At 39.5% G+C, this 22,293-nt stretch overlaps 2 protein-coding genes across 2 annotated transcripts; one reads left to right on the top strand and one right to left on the bottom strand.

Annotated features, from left to right (window-relative positions):
* Window positions 1-1,036: 1,036 nt before the first annotated feature.
* On the bottom strand, window positions 1,037-13,181 carry LOC124289434 (abscission/NoCut checkpoint regulator-like). Its single transcript, XM_046726051.1, has 7 exons — window positions 12,992-13,181; window positions 10,216-10,337; window positions 9,224-9,426; window positions 6,324-6,575; window positions 5,528-5,607; window positions 1,523-1,650; window positions 1,037-1,106 (listed from the first exon to the last, which is right to left on the bottom strand). Exons 1-7 carry the CDS (start codon window positions 13,046-13,048, stop codon window positions 1,037-1,039), a joined length of 912 nt encoding a protein of 303 aa, XP_046582007.1. The 5' UTR covers window positions 13,049-13,181.
* Window positions 13,182-14,970: 1,789 nt separating this feature from the next.
* LOC124289442 (39S ribosomal protein L49, mitochondrial-like) lies at window positions 14,971-21,205 on the top strand. Its single transcript, XM_046726059.1, has 4 exons — window positions 14,971-15,112; window positions 19,137-19,290; window positions 19,877-20,004; window positions 21,009-21,205. The coding sequence occupies exons 1-4, from the start codon at window positions 15,002-15,004 to the stop codon at window positions 21,099-21,101; spliced, it is 486 nt and encodes a 161-aa protein (XP_046582015.1). The 5' UTR covers window positions 14,971-15,001; the 3' UTR covers window positions 21,102-21,205.
* The last annotated feature ends 1,088 nt before the right edge of the window (window positions 21,206-22,293 follow it).

Genomic DNA, 22,293 nt, shown 5'->3' with positions numbered 1-22,293 from the left:
TCTCAAAGCAGATAAATAACAATCTTGTGTTAAAACCAATCTACTTCATCATGTAACTTAACTAGTAACTGTCAAGGAAAATATGTAACTGTCTTTGGCAATATACATGATAAATAGAATCCATTAAGTACAATATCACTCAGATTAAATACATGAAAATGGTTTGATTTGGTGCAAATATGTATCTGATAAAATTAAATTTATACAAGGATTACAGTGATTCCAAAAGAAATGAACTAGTTCATCACTGTGAAATTTTACTCTAGCCTAGTTACAAAATCTAATAATTTGAAGAATTGTGCACTCACTGGTAATGAAATACTGTAGTATAAACATACAAACTTACTGGCTATGCTAATTGGGACTAAAGATTTTTCCAATTCTTGATTCTTTTAATGACTGTGTAACAGCAAAAGTGCCATCAGTCCTGTAAACAGTTTCTGAACTCTTATATAAACTGCTACCATACTGGGGTATACATATAAAAAAGAAAATATCATGTATAGATCTTGGTGCTTTGTAATGCCATTTTGACAGAATTTCCCTCCTACTTGGTACCCATCTTACAACTGAGAGATGACGATCTGACATCTCATCAGGTAATCTGAAAATGAAATTGATTCTCAAACTTCATCCTTCCTGGTACTCTCTTAAAACCATGTATACATGGCTAGTGTTAACAATCATTCTCTGGCGCCAAGTCTGCCTTTCTTCTACCGGGTACCCATTTTACAACTGTAAAAGTCCTTTCCATACATAGATCACTGGCAAACCGTTTCATTTGTTTCATGATATAACTACCACCATTTTATAAAATATATCCTATGTTGATCTCCAATAACAACACATCACCAAAAATCAATATTTAACATGCTACATATATTTTTGCCATACGTCCCTAAAACAATATATGCATCCTAGCAACTGTTTGTTTCAAGACAATAACCTTCACAGCCATATTCATGCTTCAGTTTGACTTAAGAACATTAACAATGATATGGTCATATGCTCTGATCCAAGGCCCAATTCTGTCAGCTCAACTTTCCTTTGGTGGCGTGTATTTCACTGTCACGTGATCCACAAGGTCAAGCTTGTCATGGCCCTCTCTGAAACAAACATCGAAAACAATTACCACAATGATTTCTAGCATGCCTATCTCATCCCAACAAACACTGTCACACCGTGGAGGAGTGAGTGAGTGATTGAGTTTGGTTTTACGAAACTTTTATCTTTTTTCGACCATCATCATGGCAGGGGACACAAGAAATGGGCTTCACACATTGTACACATGTGGGTAATCGAACCTGGGTCTTCATTAATGCCGTAGCCAGGCATGACGAGTACCATATTTTCACATCTTTTGAATGCTTTAACCACTAGGCTACCTCGCCAGCCCTCAATGAGGAGGACCATGGACACCTTGTAATGATTTCATAAATAAATATCAATATGCTTGTTAGGATTTGTGGAATTACTTGAATTCGATAAGCAACAAAATGAGGCATCACAGAAATGAGCATACTTGAAACATCCAGCACAGTAGAGGTCAAAGTCACATCCGAGGCATCTAATGGTGGCATCGTTGGTACAGATACAGCAATATGGCAATTCGTCTGGGTCAAACTCGTCTTCTTCACCAGTCTTCATATCCTACTCAAATAATGTGCAATATGTCAATACTTGCAAGCCAACACAAACTAACAGTATGACTCTTTCTTCACACATCATATAGACCTTACCTCACACTTATATATCATGCACACCCAACTCCTTTCTTCACACATCATATAGACCTTACCTCACACTTATATATCATGCACACTCCAACTCCTTTCTTCACACATCATACAGACCTTACCTAACACTTATATATCATGCACACCCAACTCCTTTCTTCACACATCATATAGACCTTACCTCACACTTATATATCATGCACACCCAACTCCTTTCTTCACACATCATATAGACCTTACCTCACACTTATATATCATGCCCACCAAAATCCTTTCTTCACACATATCATACAGACTAAAACCATCTCTTCACATATGTCAAACAGAATCCAGCTCATTCTTCCCACATACACCATACAGACCCCATCTAACTCGACCCTTATATATCATACAGACCCTGCCCCTCTCCTTCAATGTCATACAGATCCCCTTCCACTCTTTCCACATGTCATACAGACCCCACCCCATTCCTTCCACATGTCATACAGATCCCACCCCACTCTTTCCACATGTTATACAGACCCTGCCCCTCTTTCCATATGTCATACAGATCCCATCTCACTCTTTCCACATGTCATACAGACCCCACCCCATTCTTTCCACATGTCATACAGACCCCACCCCATTCCTTCCACACATGTCATGTCATATGTCATACAGATCCCACCCCATGTCATACAGATTCACTCTTTCCACATGTCATACATTCTTTCCACATGTCATACAGATCCCACTCTTTCCACATGTCATACAGACATATTTCCACATGTCATACAGATCCCATCTCACTCTTTCTTTCCACATGTCATACAGATCCCACCCCACTCTTTCCACATGTCATACAGACCCCACACCATTCTTTCCACATGTCATACAGATCCCATCCCATTCTTTCCACATGTCATACAGATCCCATCTCACTCTTTCCACATGTCATACAGACCCCCATCCCACATGTCATACAGATCCCTTTCCACATGTCATACAGACCATACCCCACTCTTTCCACATGTCATACAGACCCCACACTCTCCACATTCATACCACCCGCCCCCATGTCACACAGACCCTTCCCAGTCCCCACCCATCTCTTTCCACATGTCATACAGACCCTACCCCCCCTCATGTTCAGACCCCACATCCACATGTCATACAGACTCCCCCACATTCTTTCCACATGTCATACAGACTCCCACCCCACTCTTTCCACATGTCATACAGATCCCACTCCAGTGTTCACTCTTTCCACATGTCATACAGATGTCACCAGTCCCACTCTACCATATGTCATTACACTGACCCATCCCACAGTTCCAACCCCTTTCCACATGTCATACAGACCCCTAGTTAATCCCCACTCTTTTCCACATGTCATACAGACCCCATACCCCACTCTTTCCACATGTCATACAGACCCCATACCCACTCTTTCCACATGTCATACAGACCCACCAGTTTGGTTTCACGATAAAAACAAAACAAAACAACCAAAACACAAACTCAGTTAAAGTACTCTTATTTTTTTGTTCCAATGCTAATTTATTCTTGGTTTAGTGAGTGAGTATGGTTTTACGCCAGAATATTCCATCAAGAGTGAGTGAGTGAGTGAGTTTGGTTTTACGCCGCTTTTAGCAATATTCCATCAAGAGTGAGTGAGTGAGTTTGGTCTTTTCCACATAGCTATTAGCAATATTCCAGCAATATCCAGGCGCGGGGACACCAGAAATGGGCTTCATACATTGTACCCATGTGGGGAATCGAACCCGGGTCTTTGGTGTGACGAGGGGACGCTTTAACCACTAGGCTACCCCACCGCCCCTATTCCATCAAGACACCAGAAATAGGCTTCAAACCCATCTGGGAATAGAAGATGGATCTTCAGTGTGATCAGTGAACACCTTAAAGGGCAAGTGTACACGCTAAAATAAACCTTTTGTCTTGCACTTTTTCATCATGAAAAATGTTTATCAAGTAGTTTTATATCCAAACCCGTCCACATATATCAGAAGTAACTAATTTATTATTTTATGTTATTTCAATTCATATTTTCAACATTTACCGAGTTTTATGTCCACAATAAACACACCATGGCTTATGTCCCTTAGAAATGACGTCATTGGTGCCCAAGCGATAAACGAATGGCGTCGTTAGACCTTATTAGACTATTTCACGGTGCAGGTATAGGTGTGGTTCTTGTGTCTCGATCGCGCAGGCTACTGTTTTAATCCACCTGTTGCTTGCCCGTCAGCTGGCTATGTGGTCAGTTCTACACTGTAATGACGCATTTGCAGTTTGAAAACACGTATACATTGTACTAAAGGTGTTACCAACGCGTAACCAAATTGTATAACATATTCAACCTGAGTCGATCGGTCGCCTTTCCAACAGTATCTTTTTTCATGAAACCTAAAACGATCTTGCTTGCCATGGGTGAATGTGCGGCATTCTCGTTCTTCACATGTAGCAAGCCGGTTGTATCCAGTCTAAATACTGATTAAAATGTCCATATGAACTGTCTCACGTTAAAAACAAAACAAAAACAACCAAAACACAAACTCAGTTAAAGTACCCTTATTTTTTTGTCCCAATGATAATTTATTCTTGGTTCAGTGTGTGAGTATGGTTTTATGTCGCTTTTCGTAATATTCTATCAAAAGTGAGTGGATGAGTTTGGTTTTACGACGCTTTTAGCAATATTCCATCAAGAGTGAGTGAGTGAGTTTGGTTTTACGCCACTTTTAGCAATATTCTATCAAAAATGAGTGGATGAGTTTGGTTTTACGCCGCTTTTAGCAATATTCTATCAAAAGTGAGTGGATGAGTTTGGTTTTACGCCGCTTTTAGCAATATTCCATCAAGAGTGAGTGAGTGAGTTTGGTTTTACGCCACTTTTAGCAATATTCCAGCAATATCAAGGTGTGGGACACCAGAAATGGGCTTCATACATTGTACCCATGTGGGGAATCGAACCCGGGTCTTTGGTGTGACGAGGGGACACTTTAACCACTAGGCTACCCCAATCAGCCTATTCCTATAAAGAAAAATGAGTTATCTCAAGACACCAGAAATAGGCTTCAAACCCATCTGGGAATAGAAGCTGGATCCTCAGTGTGATCAGTGAACACCTTAACCACTTCAACTCCACCGACCCTGTTTTTGGTTCAAGGCGATGCTCATGCTGTTGATCACTGGATTGTCAGGTCCAGACTCGATTATTTACAGACGGCCGCCATATAGCTTGAATATTACTGAGTGTGGCGTAAAACTAAACTCACTCACTCACATGGTTCAAGGATGACTGGTATGTGGCAAGACAAAAAATAAGACATAGCACATTTAGTTCTCTGAAGAAAGTGACATGAGCTTGATGGGGTGATCTCATCATTGACTTTTCATTAAGATTGAATGGGTAAAACTCTTTTTGTTCCAGTTTTCTAGATTTGGAGTAAATCATATTCAAAAAGATATCTCCGAGTCAACTTAACAAGAGTATACATGAACCTGGAGATAAGAGCCTACCTGTTTGATGATGAACCTGGAGATAAGTGCCTACCTGTTTGATGATGAACCTGGGGATAAGTGCCTACCTGTTTGATGATGAACCTGGAGATAAGTGCCTACCTGTTTGATGATGAACCTGGAGATTAGTGCCTACCTGTTTGATGATGAACCTGGAGATAAGTGCCTACCTGTTTGATGATGAACCTGGAGATAAGTGCCTATCTGTTTGATGATGAACCTGGAGATAAGTGCCTACCTGTTTGATGATGAACCTGGAGATAAGTGCCTACCTGTTTGATGATCTTCTTGGCTACAAACTCTTCGTCATCACTGTCATCATACTGCTCGTTGTCCTCCTCCGAGTTCTCACCTGCACAATGAAGGTCGTGAGTGGGTTATTAGTGTATATAATTTAACACTGTATATTTAATATCATGCTGTATTCCTGAGTAAACAAGTTAGTCTGGCCAAGGAAAACTGATGTTTTAAAAGCATTAGAAACTATCCATGCCATTGGGAGCCAATGTCTGACAGTCAGCACAGCCTTACTGAGGGTCCTGATGGGGAATTGTCACACATCAGTAGTCAGTATAATTTTCGTGTGTGAGAGAGTAAGTTTAGTTTTATGCTGCTATTAGCAATATTCCAGCAATATCACAGCAGAGGACACCAGAAATGGGCTTCAAACATTGTACCCAAGTAGGGAATCGAACCCAGGTCTTCGGTGTGACGAGTCCACGCCTTAACCACTATGCTACCCCACCACTCCAGTGTAATTTTAACGACATTATCCCATAATCATTAAATCTAAACTGTAGATTTTTACAGTTTTTATGATGAAAATTTCATTTATCCTATTCTCTGACAATTGTTTTACACTAAAAAACATACCCAATTATTATTACCTGATAAAATCTAGTCACTGCTTACCACAAGCATAAGGTGCAGGTGACATATTCTAACCTGAGTATACCTTAGGGGTTAAACCAATGTCAAGGTCATTATAGTATATCTGTTCACAAACTGATGAAAAGGATAACAAAAATGTCACTAAAGTAACCAGTAAAGTAACCAACCACAACGTACCTTTCGTATTTCTCTTTTTCTTCAGTTCGTTCAGTCTCTCCATGATCTCCTTGTCCTTCTGCAGATCGTCCACAGCTTTCTGAGCATCTAACTCCATCTCCTTTGCCATGGCAGAGATCATATTGTTGACATCATCCAGATTGAGCTCCCGACTTGATCGTCCACCAGTGGCAGTTCGGATGTTCTTTGTGTACGGCTTGTGGGGGCCAGAAGTATCCGAGTTCAGGTTGTTGCTGGCAGACGACTTCCTGTCTGTTGAACGAATATTGTTGGATGACACAGGCATTATACAAAAGGAAAAGAAACATATTTCAAACAGAAAATACAAATACATACAGAGCTGCTGAGAAGCCTGAGACACAGTCTGTATTGTTACAGTGTAGGGGAAGCCACTCAAAACAGCATGGGGGTAGTAGCCTTATGAGAGAGTAAGGTTATACACAATTTCAGCAATATTCCAACGATATCACAGCAAGGGACACCAGAGATAGTTTTCACACATTTTACCCATGTGGGGAATTGAATAAATGTCTTTGGGGTGACAAATGTTTTAACCACTAGGCTACCCACTGCATTGAGGCCTTATGAATAGCTACCTTACAAAAACTCAAGTGTCTAACATGTGAAAGAGTTCAGGGGTGGAAATAACTTTAAAATTGCTAGTGTACTCGGGTACAGTGTCACATCTAAAATCACATGCCCTGGTAATTTTTCCACTATACCAGACGATTTTCTTGTTGATTTTAAACAAAAGGAACATAATTAAGATTGGGAAGTCAACTGGACATCGGCACAGCGTGATATACAAATTTACCGACAGAAAGACCCACTGGACTGGTACGTCGGGCAATGGGTTATTTCCACCCCTGGAGTTGATTTGTAACTTCATGGCTGTAACAAGCCAATTCTCAGTGAAATTATGAGTTCAATGACCAAAGCTGAGTTGATCAAGTATTAAATAACAACAATGGATGACAGCATTAATCTACTTCTGTACATGCATGTGTCAGTAAATCATACAAATCACTACAAATTACCGCCCATGTTTTAGATAAAGAAATGGGCCCTGCATTTTCAGCAAGACGTGACCTATTTTCAAAAGAAACTATACCCTTAGCAGTAGCCAAAACAATATTGTAATTGACAATCCCCCCATTGTCACGAATGGCAGTCACATGTTCTTTCACAACTTTGTCTAATTCTCCCAACATGAGGGTATGGCTGCATTGTTTGGGTACTAGTTCATCTATATCAGCAGTCTTGTCTTCTTTCCTCTTAGCAAGGTAGGCCTTCTTCATGAATCTGACGGAGCTTTCGCCAATGTTTGTTTTAAGAACAGAACTGAAGTGCCTGGCGGCCCTGGTATTGCCATTGTCAATCGCATACTTGGCGATCTTGGCTCTTGTGGCTGGAGAGAAATTGTTATTTTCTCGTTTTCGCTTGACACCACGTTTAGTAATGGTTGTGTCATGGCTACCGCTATTTAAAGTTTGTTCAATGGTCTGGTTAACAGCAGCCATCCTCTTAGCCTTCTCGGGTGTCGAGGCCTTCGAAGGATCTGGTAGGCCTATGTCCCCACGCTTCTGTACAGTTACAAACCTCCACATTTTGTTCTTGTGAGAGACTGACCATTCTGCTGTTTATAGTTACATGCCCACTGACACTGAGTTGATACTGCTGAGATCAAAGGGGTAATAAGAAAACTGTCATCCTGGGTCCCGATCAACAAAACGTTGACGACATTCGTAAGCCTATGATAAACTATAGAGTTACGACAGGTCGTAACGTTACAAACGCTTTGTGGATCGCCCCTGTATCCCTGAAGCCTGTATCCCTTTGATGTAAGAAGCAATGTAGTTTTAGTTAACAATGTTGTTTTTGAAAAGCCTACTACTCTCCCCAAAATAATACATCGCAGAACAGGCTGGGGGTACACTGACGCAAAATTTTCTAGGCGCAGAATATTTCCGGTTTACAGTATCACAGACTTTCAACTGAACCTAAAACCGTATTAGATGAATTTTTGTTCATTTTGTATTTGTTAATGCTGCATTCAGCAATATTCCTGCAAGATAATGGCAGCCTGTATTTAGTCAGTGTGGACCAGAGAATCCAATGATTGACATACCAAGCATCTGTCAATACAATCGGGACATGATGAAGCACATCAACCAAAGCAGCCAGCCTTACCATCCAATACCCTTTCTTGGCTCTTACGGGACGGTGGGGTAGCCTAGTGGTTAAAGCATTCGCTCATCACACCGAAGACCCGGGTTTGATTCCACACATGGGTACAATGTGTGAAACCCATTTCTGGTGTCCCCTGCTGTGATATCGCTGGAATATTGCTAAAAGTGGTGTAAAACTAAATTCACTCACTCACTATTGGCTCTTATGACAAGTACAGGTTCTGCAGGTTCTCTAAACTACCAACACGGGGACACCAGCGTTTGAAATAATCGCCGGACCAGAGGGCCAGCGCCGGTTGTTATTGTATCGGGCCGGCAGTTCCAAATATTAGCAGGCCCTTGTGGCCTTCAGTATATTATCTGTCTTTTTCTTCAACTGCAATCTTTCCCATGTTTTTTTCTTTATCAGCGTTCAGGAATCCATGATCCATCATGTTACAATACTTGCAGTTTCACTTCCTGGTATTTCACGTCTTTGCACGTAGGAATGTCAATACCAGTCTTTAACAAATAAAAACTGTGCCATTGGCTTCGCTAATTGATTTTATAGAAACAGGGTGAAACTGTGTGTATTGGTTTGACTTTAACAAAATAGGCCTGCAGATTTCATTCAGGGCCTGTCGATTTTAAAGCCTGTAGGCAGCAGTAGGCCCTGATGTCCAACTAGCAAATGAAAGTATTGGGAAACACTGGGGGACACTAAACTCTCACCTCCTCCCTTCCTTGGTGGATCATTCTTGAACCTCACCAGCCTCTCTTCCACGTCCTTGGCAGGGTTGCACTTATCATCGATGGTCACCTCATCAGCGATCTCATTCAGCAGCTCATCGACCTGTTGTTGCTGGGATCTCCTGTCTGGGGGGTGGTAGTACTGAAATAACATACACATGCAGATCAGAGCTTCAACGAAACTTCTATACAGCAAATGTGATACACATCACAAATATTTGGTAAACGAACCCTGGATAACAAGTAAGCAGTTGATGCATTATTTGTTGTATTCAGTATATTTCTGGGCCTGTTTTGACACCACTGACAGTATCACAACAATAACCTGTCACCACTTTACTGTCAAATTCAATAAAAAAGAAAGTTCACTATTATCATGATTATCCTGCCTGGATTGAATATGAATCACTGGACTTCACAGGGTGTAAGCCCTGTCTATGCTCCACCGGAAGTTGACCGTCATCAACTTCCATTTCCTTGATAGACAGTAGGTCCCGGTAGAGTGTGAGTCCTAAACTTTGTAAGATTTTGATATTTCCAAGCATAGGTGGTTACTCACAGTATAAATATATACTACTTATAGGAAGATAACTGGTTCTTTTACTTTTATCACTGTTTTTTATGCATTATGTTTTCAACTATTCCTGAAGATGCAATAACTAGTTTAAACTACTGCAAAAGTTTCATATCAAATATCCCCATTTAATAAAACATACAGCACTTCGCTATATGATAACTTTATTAACGTAATAACCCTTTTTGTCAAAGAGGCCCTCAGCTCAGCAATACAACATATCAGTGGTATATATACAGCTTCAAATCAGTCGTGCATGATAATGGACGATTACAAAAACAGCACACTTGAAAAGCATTAAAACAAATGAGAGTTATCTCCCCTAGACTTGTGACTACATTTAGTTAGTTCTTTTTGTGCAGAACTGCATTCAAGCATTTCCAAAGAATTGTTATCTTACCCTGTCAGAATCTCATGACACCTGTTACACACATGATGCTTGACATTGTTCAGCTTTGGTACCTCAATCGATTTCGGTAAACATCTGCTACAGAAGGCAAATCCACAGTTTTTACAGCCATGCTGCAATAAAACATCGTATGATTGAAGACGATGTTGACAACAATATGAACATAAATGTTTCTTATGTCCAATCAATAAAACTAAAACTATTGCAGATGATTCTATTACATCAGACTGTAACTATGGTAACATGATATAGTTACTGACTCAGGGCTCCAGATAATTTTTCAACATCAGGAGTACTCCTTATTTTTTCAATATAGGAGTTCTGGAAAAACTTAAGAGTACATTTAGAGTACTGAATGGAATTTAATGGTGTATCAGTAATCTTGTGTTTGTTTCATATATGCACCACAATATTGCTACTCTTGTGTAAACAGGTCAGTAAACAATAAAACAGTACTTTTTCAGATAAATATGTCTGTAAATGATTCTAAGACCGTACACCATTGCTGTGGTGCGTATCTGCTTTGTTTTCTAAATTATTTCCTACCGTATTTTGCATATTTTATATCCGTACAAACGCCGATACGGCCCTTATCTGGAGCCCTGTTGGATACTTCAACTTTAGGTTGAATAATAATAAAAGTCATAAAAATGTGTTAAATAGGCATGACAGATGCTGAAGCATCTTCATAGGCTCTTCTTCAACAGTCGTCAGAGGTGTTACAATTCTATGTGCAGAGTTGCTTCCCTTAGGATGCCTGAAATCTATGATTGTGGATCTGAATGACAGTTGTCCACGATTAAGTTTCTACGCTTGTCAGCACCAAACTGTGCTTATGAGCTAAAGCAAAGTATTAAACACTGAACCGTACTTCACGTCGGGCTTTTCCTCTACAGTAAGATGAAACACACTGAAATCCAGCACACTGACTAATAAGCTGCTATTGAAAGTTACTAACTGTTACTGTTAGCATTGAACAGATAGTCTCAGTTGGGATTTCTTCATTTTCTTCACAAGAATGAAACATTTTGAAGCATACATATTCTGTCATGGTCATGCAGTCAGACACACTGTCTGTTTGTATGTATGCTTCGAGTATGCTCTGAGAGTATGAGTGAGTTGTGTTTAATGCATCCTCGATAATCTCCAGGGTATACGTTCCGATAAATCTTCACTATTCCCTGGATGCATCTACGGTTCCAGTCTATGATTTTATTACCTCCTTTTCCTGGCACTGCATTCTCACAGTAGCCAATCAGATAAGCCGCCCGTTACAACCGAGCTTGCCAATGTCAACAAAGATAGCGGTCGCATTTTGGGGAAAAACATACAAATTGACAGGTCTGACACCTTAAAAAATATATGCAAGAAGTCCTTCTACCTCTTTCAGAGTACCTCTGCAACAATATATTATTGTGTTGCCAAGTTTAATCGGTAAGATAATTTAAAAGTGAAAGTGAGTTGTGATTGGTACGCTCAACTTCCCAGCGTGACACCTGATTGGATAAAGAGCCAACCAAGGGAGGTAATAAAATCGGCTCGAGCCGTAGATGCATCCAGGGTATAGTGGAGATTTATCGGAAAGTATACCCTGGAGATTATTGAGGATGGGTTTAATGCTGCCTTTAACAGTATTCCTGTCATATCACCGTGTGTTAGCTTAATGATGGACGAAAGGAAAATGATGCAGGGTTCACACGTTTACATCTTTGATAAAACCCACGAGCACAAAACTAAGAAGGTAACTGGTTGAACAGGCATTCAAGCTCTCAATGATAAGTTTCTGGCATGGCCAAGATACACAGCACTTGAATATCTGCACCTTGGTCTACTGCCTCACCTGGAAACACCCTGAGTACATGCATATAGAATCTGAATAATAATAAACAACTGGTCTGTGTTTCATCATGATTGGGATTCCCAACAGTTTACCCAAGAAATGTAGAAGTCTTTCTTCAATATTTTTGTCATGTCAAGATATGCTGTTCTTTTTTAAGTGAGATATTTTACGCTTGATCATGTAATTGACAAGATTGACTGACTGACTGAGTTTGGTTTTACGCCGCTTTTGGCAATATTCCAGCAATATCATGGCGGGGACACCAGAAATGGGCTTCACTCATTGTACCAATGTGGGGATTCGAACCGGGTTTCGGCGTGGCGAGCCAGCGCTTTAACCACTAGACTACCCCACAGCCCCTTATTGGCAAGAAAATTACAGATGTTTCATAAGCTTCTGAAAACCTATAACACATTGGTATTATAAAATGCTTCCTAAATATATTTCATAATTTTCATGCATCAAAAGAAATAATCAGAGTGAGGAACACTAACTGATAAATATGATAAAAGAACATTGACCAACTGGATTTTTAAAAAAATGATAACATCTCGAGATGTCTTATATTTTCTTTCACAGCACTCTTATTAAAATGTTTCGCATTAAAGGTTTTGATGATATGATGTGTTGTTTTCATTCTACGCAGAATGCAACCGATATGTAACAAGATCCATTTTTTGCCCAAATGATGTTCCGTGTCCGCTTATATCCAGCGTAATTCTACAAATATTTGTGTTGTCACAAGTGAATATTAACCTATTATCTTTAAATTGTGAATGTAAAAATACTTTGAAACGGTCACGCCCCGAAGTGACTTCACACAATCATTCCAGAAAAGCCCATTGCGTCCAAACACTGATCACAGAATCACACCAAATAGCCAATGGAATGGAAGATTCCAGACAGCTGCCAGATTCTAACACAAACCTCTTTTCGGAAAATTCCAAAGGTTGTGCCACATCCATAGCATTGTCCAGACGCCATTGCTTCTAATCTTTCAAAAACATTATAAACTGAACGCTTAGATCATCACTGAAGCTCGTGACGGTGACAAATGGTAGACAAACTGTTGCGGTCTTGTTTTGGTAGGAGCACATGCACTTCCGGGAAATGTGGCCTTGACCTTGAAATCTGTCACATATTTAATATTTCATTTCATTAATTTGATTGATTGGCATCTGGATATTGCAAAGTACCATGTGATAGATACTGAACAAGTGACAAGACAACGATGATCTTTGCCTGTCTGAACCTGGGCATTCAAAGGCCATAAAATGTTGGGAAGGTAAACGATGCGCTAACCCTAGCAGACGCTTTTCCTAGCGTAAATTATGACGGTTTATACAAAAAAGGTGTCGAAATGAGGAACGAAATATGATTTATACACATGTCAATGATGCACATTTGGTTTCCTTTAGACTCTGTAATCATTACGAAACATGATTATTGCCACATTGAGTAAATTTGAACCCTTATTTAATCGACTTTATTTATTCGAGTGATAGGTGAACATTTCCGACAAGATCCGACGCATTCTTCTCAAATGCTACGATTTTTACATTGTCATGTGAAGGCCTAGCGACTCGATGGGCTTTGTGATGATGTATTTCATATTAGGTCCAACATTCATAGCAAAATAATCAAACGTTCCACGATATATTTTCTACCCAGTTGAATTTCTGTCATGAAGAGCCTAAATGTTAATCAAACCACGCCCTCTCGTTGAAACTTATAAATTTACGATTGGGGAAGGGCGAAGGTGGTGAAACCATTCTTCGCCTAAGGGTGTCAGTACTCTGAATTTCTTGTTTTGTCCAATCAACAACTCCCAAAGAATATGAAAGGAGAATGTTGCATTTGTCGAACTCAAAGGATATACCAATGTCATTGAAGATGGACTATATGGAGTTGGTCCCAAGCCAGCACCCCTCTTCCACAGAGTAAACTGTTTGTCAAGACCCTTGGTGTTTGGAACACAGTTGTCGGATCCTGATCTGACAAGGGAACGCAAGCCTGCTTACTTCCAGTTAAAAATATGCGCGCTTATTCAGTTTGTCATGTTTCCATATCAAATCTAATACTATGTACAATCGAAAATGGCTGACATTTGAATAAAGCGTCCTACATGCATTACCACTTATTTTTTTATGTTGTGACGTTTGTTTAAGAAATACATTCAAGATGAAATGTGTATGAAATATAACAGCAGTCATGAAAATATAAACATTTATCGGAAATTATTACCCCAATTTATTGCTATCAGCTCCGACGAATTCAGTATAATACGTAGGGCTGCGCAATATAACCGGTTTACCGGTATTTACCGGTTCAGATATGAAAACGATACGTATTGCGATACGCTGATCGAAAACCGGTATTTTGACTTGCACTCGGAAAACTTCGTAACACTCGGGAATCTTCGGATATTTCCATCTTCATTTGTTGCCCAAATATTATTCACATTTTTATTTTTAATCATGAATAAAAGTTGTTATTTAAGCTTAATCAAGCATAGTGATTTTGCTGTGTATTTGGCTCTATAAATCAAGCATTACCTCGATTATAAGTAGTTTTTGCTTAAAAATACTTCATGCAATATATTGTAATACATATCGCAATACATGCTTTCGCATTGCAATATATCGCTATATGAAAATTACCCCTCTGCAATACCCACCCCTAATAATAAGGTATAGACATCTTGATCATTCTGAATGATATATTTTCTTTTTACATTTTATAACTTTACCACATGAGAAAAGCTCGGTATCAGAACTGATAAATTAAAATATTTATCAATCATTTTGCCTAATCTAATCCTCATATATGTGACATGCCTTTTGCGTATTTATGTGATCCCTTGAAATGTCTTCTTCCGCACCCAAGTTATACTTTTTACATAGCGAGTCGACAGCCGGAATTACTTCCGGGGCAACAATGGCCATGGCTGCTGTACCCACTTGGTGCCGATTTCAAATACTCATGGGTAGATTGAAGAGTATTGCATTGAATACGAGTAGTCGATATTACAGTGCTTCGGGTATCCAGGTATGATTTTGGCTTTTGAATACGCCTCCGCAGTTTCTTGTTACTGTCATTAAGTGATGTTGTCCTATTTTCGTTCAAAACGCACGCGGGATGATGACATTTTTCACCTCAATCAGTAGCATACTAACATGTAGTACGTGTTGTAGCTAAACAATCTGTGTTTTAGATTTGCTGGTGTTAGATTATTACATCCAATAAAATGCTTTTGGAACCATCAACGTTACCCGAAGAGTTCAAACGTTCATTTTACGGGCGTTAAAGTTAAACACTCCGTAACACCAGTAATGACATTTACAGCTCATCTAAACATTCGTGCTTATTCACTGCTTATAAACATCTTGAGTTACAAAAGTTATCATTAATACATGTTACTGTTAAAGAGATCTACGTGATGTCACTCTGGAGTAGTGTGACAAGATAATATTCCATGGCGGCCATGCTGCCCAATTGGAGTTATAGCTAAAACGGCACCACAGCAGAACGGCACCAAATTTGTGGCGAAAACGGCACCATATTGGCGAAAACGGCTACTGATTTCTGGGCTAAAACGGCACCATATATAAAACAAAGTATGACGTTGACTCATGTTTGATTTCATTTCATTATAACATCAGCAAGATTATATCAACATATGAGTCATTCTCAAAATCCGTGCATATTTATGTCAGATGTTTGTATCCGACAAACTTAAGTCAAAATCAAACCAAAAAAAATTATGGTAACTAACTTATCACAATATTTTTCTGCACTTTACAGTAACAAAGTAGGGAAACTATATTTTTATATTAACTTTAAACCACCCAATTTTACTCAATGTTCATGTGTCACAACTCCAGTGGCTGATGTCACAGATGTTAAACATTAAAACATCAAAGGTTGCTATGTTTTCACGCTAAATTGGGATGCCCTTTCCAATCACTGTCGGCACAGTAGATGTAATTACTATCAAACATTCTGCAATCCGATTGTCAGCTATGGGATGTCCACTTCCAATCACTTGCCTTACATTGAATATATCGCTTGATTTGATAATTACTGTAAGCGGTTACTTTTAGAAATGAACTGTTGTAATGAGTTATTCAATGCTACCGCTATCGTGATAAAAGTAGTTTTCACATCGCATCCTTGAATATAAAAATACATCCTTGTTCTAAAATTTTGATAGTTCGACATAATAGTAGATGTATTTATTATCTGCAATCCGATTATCTTATAACAAACTAGTTTTCCCCCATAAGATTTTTAGTTTGTGCCGTGCTGCCATAAGATTTGTAGCCGCCGCCAAGTCGAGGTTCCGTTATGTCCAAATGGTGCCGTTTTCGCCAGGTGCCGCTTTTGCTGTGGTTCCGCTTTTTAGCCTGCACCCTGCCCAATTACTAAAGTTATCAGTAATCTCTTTCTGTATGAACCATGATGAACTGTGACAGTTATAGTCTACCTGATGTCACTCTGAAATAGTGTGACATCATTCAGTGCTGCCCATGCATATTTGTAGTAGTTCCTTAACAAGTCTGTTGGGACATGGGTGTTTATGGGATAATTATATAGGAAATTCATGCATGTCTGATTTTGTGCACAGTTGTCTGTTGCAAGTTATTTTGGGTATATGCATTCTACTCCTTTTGTTGTTGGTTCTTCAGTTGTATTCATTATGAAGTCCCTAAATCCATAACAGACAATTTGTCTTTTTAATTAAAGGGTGACCCTTGACCTGAATATCCTATCATGTTTATTCTGTGGGGTTTCAAAATATTGTATGAATTTGGTAAAGTACAGGAGGTAGCCATGATTGAGGCAAAACAGTTGTAAATGCATATAAGAGAATGATATATGCAGGTTTTTAGCATTATATTGGTCTTATAAACCTGTCTAGGCATTTGTAATATTCTGAATAACTTATGTTTTTTATATTTAAAATATTTTTCTGAAAAGTCTTTGATAATTGAAAACGATGAACATGATGAATTAGAAAGTATAGTTTTTAGAACCATGGTTTACACTACATTTGTCAAATTTAGACCTGAAAAGGGTCAAATTCAGTATGTAAGGGAGGTAATCACATAGTAGTCAAAAAACAGAGTCCTGTTTAATATGTGAGTGAGTGAGTTTAGTTTTACGCCCACTTGTAGCAATATTCCAGTAATATTACGCCGGGGACACAAGAAATGCGCTCACACATTGTACTAGTGGTGGTCCGATTAATTGAAATAATCGAAGATTCGTCGCAATGACTAAACGACCAAGCAATTGATCAGGTTTCTCATAATCGAACACAAACAATTTTGGAACACTTGTTTGCATTAACAATATTTTGCACAAGGATGGTTTTGTCTGTTATATTTCATAAGCACTACAAGCTCGTTCCCAAGTCATGATTGAATTTATCCAATCATAAACAGAAAATGATAAATAACGCTAACCAATTATTTTCGATAATTGATCGGTTGTTATGAACCAATCATCAATTATGAGAAATAAACCAATTCCCAACACTACATTGTACCCATGTGGGGAATGGCACCGGGTGTAGCAGGCCATTTCTTCCCCACGTCTAAACTTTCCCCGGGGAGAATCTGGCCTAGGCCAAAAGCTTTAACCACTAGGCTACCCAACCGCCCCTGTCTAATATGTAAAACAGGAAAAAATTTGAAACTAATATTGTTTTATAATGCTTGGTTTAATATATGTATTGCTGCCTTGTTGAATTTTAATTTTTTGAAATCTTTTATTGCTTAACGATGCAATATTCCAGCTCTATGACGTCAGTCTGTAGATTGGGTTGGGACCAGACAATCCAGTGATTGACAGTGATCTACACAATTTTGATAATTCTGGCCCAGATCGTTACAGATGGCCTTGTTGATCCATCACTTCAAAAGTTATCTCATGATACGATTAGACTACTTCATAAGCTGGTTCTATAATCATGATAATCCTTTGAGAACTGAATCCCTTGGAAAGCAAAATGTAGGGGAAAAGATTCAAGCACTGAAAGAATGTAGCACCACAACTCATCGTGATGATCTCTTACATTGGTCACTTGTCAGTGTTCATTCTGTTGATTATGTCTCTCACTATATTTATGATGTTTGGCTATGATCAGAGGTACAGATAAGCTGCGTATCTGCGTAAATTACGCAAATATTTATGTGAAAACGCAATTCCTATTAAGTCTGTTGCGTACAAGTATGCATGAATTTTTGGAAATACTCACTAAACGTGATCTAACATGTGTACACACAAAAATGTCAAATCTTAGCTTGCGTACCGGTGGATAAATAAAATAACTGTGGTATATTGAGAGATTCTATTTCAGGACATGAACTTGGCAACTTGCAGTCTTTCTTATAGTTTCTCATATTACAGATCAAATATAAATAACAAACACTGACATCTAAACTTTATTATATTTTTTAAATTAGTGGAAAATGGCAAAATACCCAATCGAGCATGAGTGAGGTGAGTACAATTTATTTGGTTTTTTAATTTTTATGTTTTTTTTTTTTTTTTTTTTTTTTAATTTTTATTCATTCCAGTGGAGCATACAGGATGGTATAATGACATTTGACGAAATACAGTAGTAGACAAACATCTCAATGAAGCATGCAGGGTGATATTTAAGTATCATTTGGTGAAGTAGTAAGACACGCTTTTCAGTGAAGCATACATGGTAGTATTTGAGTATCATTTGGTGTAATAATAAAACAATCATGACATATGGATCAACTACTAAGAGGATATAGGATGGCATAAGGACACTTGATGAAAAACAGTAATAGACAAGCATTTCAGAGAAGCATGCAGGGTTGATATTTAAGTATCATTGGTGATTAGTAAGGTTACTCAAAATGGTGAAAAATTAGGATACCCAATTGAGTTGAACAGAAGCGAGTACATAACTCAATGACCCAAAAAGTTATCTGTAGCTCTGTATGATTATGATGTATTTGGCTTTGTTCATGATCTTTCTGGTTATGTCAGTGATGTTCTTGAAATTACAAATTCTATTTTTTGTTTATTGCAGGATAACCAGGCCCAGAAAGAAAAGAGCCACCCAGCCTATGAGGTTTCTACAGAAGAGTTCAAGTTTGTTGAGACACTGTTGCCCAGAGAGACAGTCCCTGATCCACCAGTACATGAATCCTACCCGACTCCATCAGGATGGGTACCCCCAGCTGGTAGGTACTTGCATACCATCAGTTTAGCATTGTCTGTCCATGCTGCAGACACTGATAGCCCAGTGATAATATGTGCCACTCACAGTACAAACTGCGCAGGGTTGCCTCCCTTAGCCTTACCTCCCTTTGTCTTGTTGAGCTCTGCTATTATTGGGTTTAACAAGAATCTGAGATTCACCCCATCTGTTTACAGTGCAGAGCCAAAAGCCATCTTCAGAAAAAAAAAGATTCTATGTATAAAATGAACCGTGATTTCTTTCTTCAAGGGGTGAAGACAAAAGGTTAAAGTTTTCACTCAACACAAGACCCCACTATGGTACAGTGTGTGAAGGTCATTTCTGGTGTTTTACTGAAATATTGCTAGAAGGAGCATAAAAATACTCACTCACTCCTTGCTTCTTTATTTCAGTGAATTTGACGATGACTTTTCTTTGCATACCTGAGAGCTTCCCTTCCTTATAAAGTTAACACTCCGTATAGAATTTACTGAAATATTGGCAACTTAAGCTCTTTCTCAAGTAGCATGTGAGATCTTTTCCAATAAAACATGTTTGAGTGCAAGTACAGGTGATTTTGTATTTTCCAGAAAATCAATCACCCATGAAGTATTTTGTGAAGCGGACCAAGAACCACATGCTGCCACTGTACATGCAGACCACTCATGCTGGCAACAGGCACATGGTGATGATCAGGAAGGTGGAGGGGGATATCTGGGTATGTACGTCACTAGGGCCTCTTTGGTTAGAATATGCCCCCAGCAACCCATGACGGGCCCCATGGTGATTGTGGTTGGAATAGTTATACAGCAACCCGTGTGGGTCCCCATTGTGATTATGGTTAGAATAGGTTTCCAGCAACCCGTGTGGGGCCCCATGGTAATTGTGGTTAGAATAGGTTTCCAGCAACCCATGAGGGGCTCCATGGTAATTGTGGTTAGAATAGGTTTCCAGCAACCCATGACGGGCCCCATGGTGATTGTGGTTAGAATAGACCCCCGGCAACCCGTGTGGGGCCCCATGGTAATTGTGGTTAGAATAGGTCCCCAGCAACCTGTGTGGGGCCCCATGGTAATTGTGGTTAGAACAGGTCCCCAGCAACACATGCGGGACTCCATGGTGATTGAGATTCCCCACATGGATTCACTCCAGTTATCATCACTTTTGATATACAAACAGGTGATGTAACTGACAGAAGTGTCAAATATTTATGATGCAATGAATTCAATCAGGAAAACCACACAAAGACACCTAATATTGGCGATAACTGTCTGTAACGCAAAGTTGCCATGTCATGTTAAATATGTATATTTCAATGCAGAACGTTTATTCAGATTGAGAGGCGGTGGGGTAGCCTAATGGTTAAAGCGTCCGCTCGTCACACCAAAGACCCGGGTTTGATTCCCCACATGGGTACAATGTGTGAAACCCATTTCTGGTGTCCCTTGTCGTGATATTGCTGGAATATTGCTAAAAGCGGCTTAAAACTAAACTCACTCACTCATAATATCTGCAGAGTTGTGTCCCTTACATGTGCATGGATCCGGTGGTCAGTTTAACTCCCTTATTCACAGTAATGTTCTTTTATCAACGCCATAATTATGCTCATGAACTTAACCAAAGTTGAAAATGTTGTCCAGGGTCTTTGGGCTTTTCTGTCATATAATTATTATGTGTTTTGTGTTTGGAGCCACATTCAACATTATCTGTATTTCTTTGCAGGCCTTTGAATCTGACATTCGACAGCATCTGGAAAAAGTGTCGGGAAAGAAAGTTGCAGTTCAGGTGCATGAGGTTGGGAGATTTATCCGGTGAAGGGGCTTCTTCAGGATGAAGTAGCAGCGTTTCTGTTAGAGAAAGGATTTTGAGTGAATGTTTGTTAAATGTTTTGAGTGAATAAAATGTCATGTTTAAATCAATTTTAATGTTTGTTTCTTGATGACTTTTCCAAGGATTGTTGTATTCTCACATTACCTGCTTACACTGGCTGTTGAGGTCATAGGGCCTACTAGTGGTATCGCTTCTTATGTATAACCCCTTAGAAAGACTGACTGACTGACTGAGTTTGGTTTTACACCGCTTTTAGCAATATTCCAGAGGTGAGGTGACACCAGAAATGGGCTTTACATTGTGCCCATGTGGGGATTCGAACCTGGGTCTTCGGCGTGACGAGCCAACGCTTTAACCATTAGGCTAAAAAAAAAAAAACCACCCCTAGAAAGAACTTAAGTTGTGAGGTGAGGTGAAATGGGGGTTTAACATCGTACTTAAGAATATTTCGCTCATATGACGACGTGCATGCATGTGTATGTGTGGCAGTTGTACCAGCCCAGACTTAATCTGATTTTATAGTGCTAGCTCACTGAGATACCATGCCGCAGTTAAGCATGAAACCCCACTCAGACACATTATACTGACTCCGAGCCGATCAGTCCTTGTACCAATTTATGCCGAGCGCCAGGCAGGGACCAACAAGCACCATATTTAAATGTCTATTGGTATGACGTGGGCGGGGATCGAACCCGTGACCTTCCGCTCTCCGGGTGGATGTTCTAACCGCTACACCACGGGGGCGTTCGACTTAAGTTGTGAACAGTAATTACAGCGTACAGAGGTCAACTTTATATAGAAAGTAACACATCCATGATGCGTTCTTCATGTGGAAGCGACTTCCTTCATTTACAGCCTGCTAGAGAAAAAGTTGGGGGAAGTTTGGTAGCCTACAGTAGTGGTAACAGCGTTCGCTCGTCGCCCCAGGTTCGATTTCCCACATGGCTACAATGTGTTGAGCCCATTTCTGGTGTTCCCTACCATGATATTGCTTGAAAGTTGCTAAAAGCGGTGTAAATCCACACTCACTCAATCAATATCGGCTGTTGATCACTGGATTGTCTGGTCCAGACTCAATTATTTACAGACCGCCGCCATATAGCTGGAATATTGCTGAGTGCGACGTAAAACTAAACTCGCTCGCTCAATCAATACCGATTAAAAATGTAATCACAGA

The sequence above is a fragment of the Haliotis rubra genome, unplaced genomic scaffold (assembly GCF_003918875.1).
Source record: "Haliotis rubra isolate DU_JTF1 unplaced genomic scaffold, ASM391887v1 Scf441, whole genome shotgun sequence".
NCBI lineage: Eukaryota > Metazoa > Mollusca > Gastropoda > Lepetellida > Haliotidae > Haliotis > Haliotis rubra.
This window is presented reverse-complemented; position numbering and strand designations above follow the sequence as displayed.